Source organism: Daucus carota, chromosome 3 (assembly GCF_001625215.2).
Source record: "Daucus carota subsp. sativus chromosome 3, DH1 v3.0, whole genome shotgun sequence".
In the NCBI taxonomy this organism is placed as follows: Eukaryota; Viridiplantae; Streptophyta; class Magnoliopsida; order Apiales; family Apiaceae; genus Daucus; species Daucus carota.
The window spans coordinates 16,166,517-16,172,977 of record NC_030383.2 but is presented as its reverse complement, the minus strand read 5'-3'; the positions used below and the strand labels follow the sequence as shown (position 1 = coordinate 16,172,977).

At 34.1% G+C, this 6,461-nt stretch overlaps 1 protein-coding gene across 4 annotated transcripts; it reads left to right on the top strand.

The window, feature by feature from the left end:
- Window positions 1–289: 289 nt before the first annotated feature.
- On the top strand, window positions 290–4,797 carry LOC108214375 (squamosa promoter-binding-like protein 6). 4 transcript variants are annotated; one of them, XM_017386342.2, is made up of 4 exons: window positions 290–1,459; window positions 1,941–2,080; window positions 3,133–3,985; window positions 4,402–4,797. In XM_017386342.2, exons 1-3 carry the CDS (start codon window positions 801–803, stop codon window positions 3,951–3,953), a joined length of 1,620 nt encoding a protein of 539 aa, XP_017241831.1. In that variant the 5' UTR covers window positions 290–800; the 3' UTR covers window positions 3,954–3,985; window positions 4,402–4,797. The 4 variants fall into 4 exon arrangements, with proteins under 4 accessions (XP_017241831.1, XP_017241832.1, XP_017241833.1 ...); XM_017386343.2 differs by having other exon boundaries at window positions 3,133–3,972; window positions 4,402–4,540; XM_017386344.2 differs by lacking the exon at window positions 4,402–4,797 and having other exon boundaries at window positions 1,941–2,074; window positions 3,133–4,139.
- The last annotated feature ends 1,664 nt before the right edge of the window (window positions 4,798–6,461 follow it).

Genomic DNA, 6,461 nt, shown 5'->3' with positions numbered 1-6,461 from the left:
GAAGGGGATTAGATATATTTTTTAATGAAATAAGTTTTTTAAATTTTTAAGTCGGATAATATATGCAATTTGCGGTCAAAATCTAGTCAATTTCATTCTTCAATAGTCAAACAATACACATAATATAAGATGGAGGGAGTACAAGATTTTTCCAGTCTTATTCCGGACCCACACCAATCTTTCATTTTTCATTTCTCTCTCACATACTAATACACACAGTGTTTGTTTGTTGGACAGAGTCCCACTCCCACACATTTAACATTATGGACAGCTTTCAATTTTGATTTTCAGACACTGACCCATTTTTCCCACACACACACTCCACACACTGTGTAATGTAGTAGTGTGTGTGGTTGCAGCTTTCCACCTCCCTCCATATGCTCCTGTGTTTGATGTTTCCATTACTGAAGCATCAATAAATAAACCCAACTTATTTGTTCACCTATCTTTGATTCTTGATTCATTTTCTCTTTACCCTTTTTCCCCAGCTTTTCTTAACCACTGAACTCAAAAGCCAACTTTTTGACCTTCATTTAAGGTTGAAATAATTGAACTTTATTGGGGTTTTGGAGGGTTTGTGTAAAATTTACAAAGGAATATGAGCTTTGTGTTTGATCTTCAAAAGGGTCATTTCTATACATACTGTTGACTTTATACACTGAAATTATCTGGGTTCTTGATATATGCTCAGGTTGAGTGAAATTGATGTGGGGTTTTACTGTTTGTATGTAATGTTCATGAATGAATAAAGTTTATGTGTGATCTCAAAAGGGTCATTTTTATATATGTAAGTTTGTGTAATGGAGTCTTGGAGTTATGTTTCTGGAGAAAGAGGGTTTGTGTCTGAAGATTCTGCTACAGCCTCAGATGTTATTGCAAGAGATAGAAATGGATCAATGGATTGGGAATTTAAGTCCCTTTTTTATGGTAGTGATAATAATATTGAATTAGGACCTTCGAGTCAAGAGGGAATTGAAAGTATGGGAATTATTGATTTGGGTGTCCAAGAAACTATGAGAAAATCTGTATCTAATGGTTCAATTAAGGATGCTTATGGTAATAAGCTAAATGGTATAAGAATGTTCGAAAACGCCTTTTGGGGAGGAGAGGAGTCTAATTCTAAGCTATCAAGCTCATTTGTGGAATTCACTGGTGCAGAGTCATCTCTCATTGATTTGAAACTAGGAAGGTTTGATGATCAAAGAGATGCACGAAAATTGTCTGCATACCGGGTAGCTCCAAGCTCGTGTTCGAATGATTCAGCGTCTAAAACGGGGAAGAGGATGCGAGTAGGGGGGTTGAATTCTCTTACTCCTTATTGCCAGGTTTATGGATGCAAGAAAGATTTGAGCTCCTGCAAAGATTACCACAAGAGGCATAAAGTTTGTGAGGTTCATTCCAAGACTCCCAAAGTTATTGTTAATGGCATTGAACAACGGTTTTGTCAGCAATGCAGCAGGTTTGTTTTGTCCCCCTTGTTTACTATTGTAAGCCAAATTTTCAAGCAACCTTATACGAAGAAATTTAATGTTATCTTGTTTATATCTATGTTTTAGGTGCTGCTTTATTAGGACTCAAAGAAAGTATATATATTTTTCAAGTTTCCTGAGGATGATTTATTAACATGCTCCTTGCATGTAGATTTACTGGACCTTTTATAACACTCTTTGGCTGTTTACTTGTTTTAGATTCTGTTGTGTTCTTAAGAATTATATACGGTAGTGGATAGAACTCAATTTGTTTGGTTAATAGAATTGAATATTAGTAATATATGTATCTTTCGACCTGCTTTTTCTAATGGGGTCAGCATCTAGCTTTTGAAGTTTTAGCATCATGTTTCTGTGGTAGATTAAGTTGGAATAAGAACCTGAGGGTCTTATCTTGAAACTTTAGCTTAGTTGTCATTTCGCAGTTAACATAATCTGGCCTTTTTTATTTAGGTTCCACTTGTTGGTTGAATTTGATGATGGTAAACGTAGCTGCCGTAAACGCCTTGCTGGCCACAATGAGCGGCGCAGGAAACCTCATATGGGTATGCACTCTGGTAGATCAGGGAGATTGTATCAGACATATGGTAATGGTAATATAATTATGCTTGGAAGTACTTTTTGAACTGCTAATGAACCCTGCACCCTGTGTTCCATATTTTTTTTTATCATAGGCCTTCAATTTCACTGGTAAATGAATGATAACTGTCGAGTTTATGAACTCTGCTAAATTGTTGGTATTTCATGCTGTTTTTTCATTGTTGAATTCCCAACTACACCAACTGGAGTGTCTTCACTTGTGAAGTTAAATTCTGGTAAAGATTATTTGTAATCGATTCAAATTATCAGTTTATACCTGATTGCAATTAAGAGTGATAAGATGCATAATTAATCATCTGAATGTCGACACCCTTTCCATGTGACTAAGTCTCAACCTTTGGCTATTGGAATGCTATAATAGTATTACCTCGAGAAAGTATTTTGAACAGGAGTATCTTATTCAAAGCTTTATATATATATGTATTTAACTGATAGCCATTCTGCATTTATGGATTAGATCATTAGAGGATAAAAATGGGGATTCATAAATAAACTCCACTTTTTACTATTTTAAAATCCACTCTAGCTTTTTTATTACAACATTACCCACAGTTGTATGCAACTCTCTTATACTATGGGCAATTATCTTATATACATATCAAGTTGGAGTTTAGATGGTAATATTTGGAGCTTATTAATCAATTCCTGTTAAAATTAGAGTTTTTATCAGCAGATCTAAGTAAGAGAAGTATAACTAAAAGTCTGATCTGGCAAAAAAAAAGTCTGAAACTACATAGGTACATTTTCTCCTATTTGAAATGTTGAATTTAATTTCATTCATGCAACCTGGTGCTGTGTATATATGCTTCTGAGTTCTACTTTGTAGCTTTGAAAAAGGAAGTGAGGCCACTTACCTTAAGATCCTATTCAAGATTTTTCGCAGTTGTCAACAATCAGCAGCCATGTAGAAGAGATATCAATGCAACACTTATTATTGTTCCTTTCGAATTTCTGAAATTCCTTTTTGAGTTTAAAATTTTAGGTAGTGTCAATTATCGGCGATAAGGTTTAACAAATTTCTAATTTGACGTTGTGCTGAACTCAGGTTCTGCTGCTAGCAGGTTTCAGGGGACAGTTGTTTCCACACTATCTTTCAACCACCAAGATATACTTCCAGGTTGCCTTCCTCAGCAACAAAAAAGTGAGAGAAATTACTGGCCTGGGCATGTGAAACTTGAAGAGGGGGCTGATTATAGTTCTCAGTCAGCAATTACTGTTGCAGTTGGAGGATTGCATTCAAAATCCCTTTTTTCATCTTATGGATTTGATAAACATTGCCAACCTGAAGAAAGGATTGGAGCATTTGAAGACTTAGGAAGCAAATCCAATGGAAATCGTGACCAGTACTTGGTTCGAAATACCTCATTCGGCGGAGAAGCTTATAATAATTTTGACTCAACAGTGACTGTTCAAGCGCTATCAGGGTTTTCCGACTCTGGTCGTGCTCTCTCTCTTCTGTCATCTCAATCACAAACTTCTATGAGTCACACTTCAGGAACACTCATGGCATACCCTCTGATCAGCCCGAGCAGTCACGGGCACTATAGTGAAACTCAAGCATCAGAAAAACTCTTGGGAATGAGTCCTCAAACTTCCAGAAATGAAATGTCGAACAAGTTTGCTTCATCTGGGATAAAATCTACAGAGAATCACTTAAATCATATGATCACTACAAGTGGTAGCAATGCTGTTGTCAACTATGGGATTGATGGGATGTTCCACGGGTCCGGTTACATGAATAGTAAGGAACAACTTTCTTGTGAAGGTGGTACTATTGATTTGTTGCAATTGTCATCACAACTTCAGCAAGTGGAGGATCAAAGGCAATCTCTGCATGAAAAGCCTGAAAATGATTCTTTTCTGTAGTCTCCAGAAATCATACAAGGTCTGTAAAGAAGGTACACCAGAACACTAAATTAACATGTCCATGTACGTTGTATGCTGTAGGGATCATGTGTTGCTGCCATTAAAATTTATGTATACTACAGATGAACCTTCATTAAGTTAATAAAATCTCTCTTAACGATGCAGTTGATTGCATCTTGAACCAGATCACTTTATTACTCAAGACTTCCTTTTCTCTTATGTATTAACTGGATTATATAATTATCACTTCTTCGTTGCTTGAACAAGTTGACCAGTGTGTATAAATAATACATTAGTATATAACCGTGTCTGTGCTTTTAGTAGTTGTATCAAGTGTACCTGTAATATATGCAATTCATGTTTTTATTGTCACGTTGAGACTATCAACTCTTACGCATGATCATGCATATATACAAAAGGTTTAGATCAAACTTATCGATCCTGACAGGTGCAAAGTGCTAAAGCAGTTCTTAACTGGGAAGAAAAGGAAGATATCTCAGGCTTAGAAGTAGAAGCAGAAACTTAGATGGTGTCTAGTTATACTGATCAAGCCTAATACGCATAGCACTCCTCTACGGATATTTACAAGAAGTTATTCATTTTCTCGTAGCTCGACATATATTTAGTAGTTGTGGTTCCGACTCTATTGTGAATGATTTATCGTTGTTCTTGATCACTCCATGTTGTGATACATGCCATTCTCTGAATTGTCGATTTTCTTAGAGAGGGAGATGGCTCATATTTAGTGTAATAGATTCAACAGAAGGGACTTTCTTAAGATTGCACCCTTTTAGGATTTCTTGCATTAGTCAATGTTATTGGTGCTCTTTGATTTTTCTGTTGATGCATGCTCTCCGCTCACTGGGAAAGCTTTTATATCATAACTAGTTGAGAAACCGCGCTTGCGGCGGCCTATAAAAATTATCTTAATGATTCAAAATTAATATTTGTAGAATAAAATCAATTTGCGGCGATTTATAAAAACTATATTAATGATTCAAAATTAATATTTATAAAATAAAATAAATTTTATATTATAAACATCTCGCTGCAATACCAATATTAATATTTAAAATTGCAAAATTGGACTATAATTCATGAGTGAAAAAATGATAATAAATTTCTACATATAATTAACGATTTAAAGCACGACGAATCTTAATTTTAATTATTATTTTTTGAAAAGTAATCATGTTCTTCACTAACATTATCATTAACTTTTTTTATTGTGTTTTTTTTATAAAAGTAATCATGTTCTTGACTAACATTGTCATTAACTTTTCCAAACACCGCTTGTTAGACATATACACCAATTCCTGCATATAAAAAGCATACGGCTTTTTAACATAACTCGTTGATGACATCTAGCCATATACATCGATCGCCCAATAAAACAGACAGTAAGCTTACAAACAACAAATACGTTTGACGACCAAAACAAATATTATAAAAAATAACCAACAAACATATATCACTGTGATGAGAGGTGTGCATTCGGTTAACCGAAATTTATTTTGATTAACCAAAACTGAAATTCTATGAAAAACTCTACCGAATACCGAACCGAATTAATTTCGGTTTTGTAACCGAACTGAAATTTAAATTTCGGTTAATACCGAAAACCGAAATTATTAACTGAAATTTTCAGAAAACCAATGAAAAGTGAAAGCTATGAAAATAATTTGAAATAAACATCATTACATCAAGTATTAAGATGATTTGTTACTTAAAAATTACAACTGCAAGTCTCCAATGAGTCACTTTAAGACAGTCGTTAAAAATATTTAAGTTCACAATCCAAGTTAATAAAAAGGTTTTAAGGCGGAAGCCAGTAGCCGGTCCTCATATGATAATGTCACCTGCACCTGATATATTTTTTATAAAGTAAATAAAACTTTGTTTAACTGTTCGGTTTTCGGTTAACCGCGTTAAAAAACCGAAAAATGAAAATTTGGCTACCGAAAACCAAACTGAAATATAAATTTTGATTAACCGAACCGAAATTATTTCGGTTATTCGGTTCGATTTTCGGTTAACCAAACCGAATGCACACCCCCTAACTGTGATATTGAGAGAGAGTGTAGGTTGTGTTTAGATGATCCAAAATTCTACAACCTAAACGGGGTATTTATAGGTGTAGAGAGACTTGTGTGCTATTCCTTTCTATAATTAAATAATCTGAAATAGAATCAGATTAAAAAACTTGCAAGCTACTATATTCCATAAATAATCTGAAACAGAATCAGATTAATACTTGCAATTTATTATATTCCATAAATAATTTGAAACAGAAGCAAATTAATTTATGCCAAGATATATACCATATCAATTAATCTCAGACAATTTTTTTTTGATATTTTTCATCCAAAAATTTCATAAAATTAGAAAAATAGAACGGAGCTATATGAGAGGCGCCACCTACACGCCCCTTGCTTCTCCTTTATATAAGTATATTGATTTTGAGACATTTATATTTTTATATTTTATTTTTTTTGAAAAATATTTGAT

What these genes read in the sequence shown, in the direction of transcription:
- LOC108214375 (XM_017386342.2), top strand. Translation starts at nt 801, where the DNA reads ATGGAGTCTTGGAGTTATGTTTCTGGAGAAAGAGGGTTTGTGTCTGAA. An exon ending in TTTTGTCAGCAATGCAGCAG is followed by an intron (nt 1,460 to 1,940) that starts GTTTGTTTTGTC and finishes TTTTTTATTTAG; the next exon opens with GTTCCACTTGTTGGTTGAAT. An exon ending in GTATCAGACATATGGTAATG is followed by an intron (nt 2,081 to 3,132) that starts GTAATATAATTA and finishes TGCTGAACTCAG; the next exon opens with GTTCTGCTGCTAGCAGGTTT.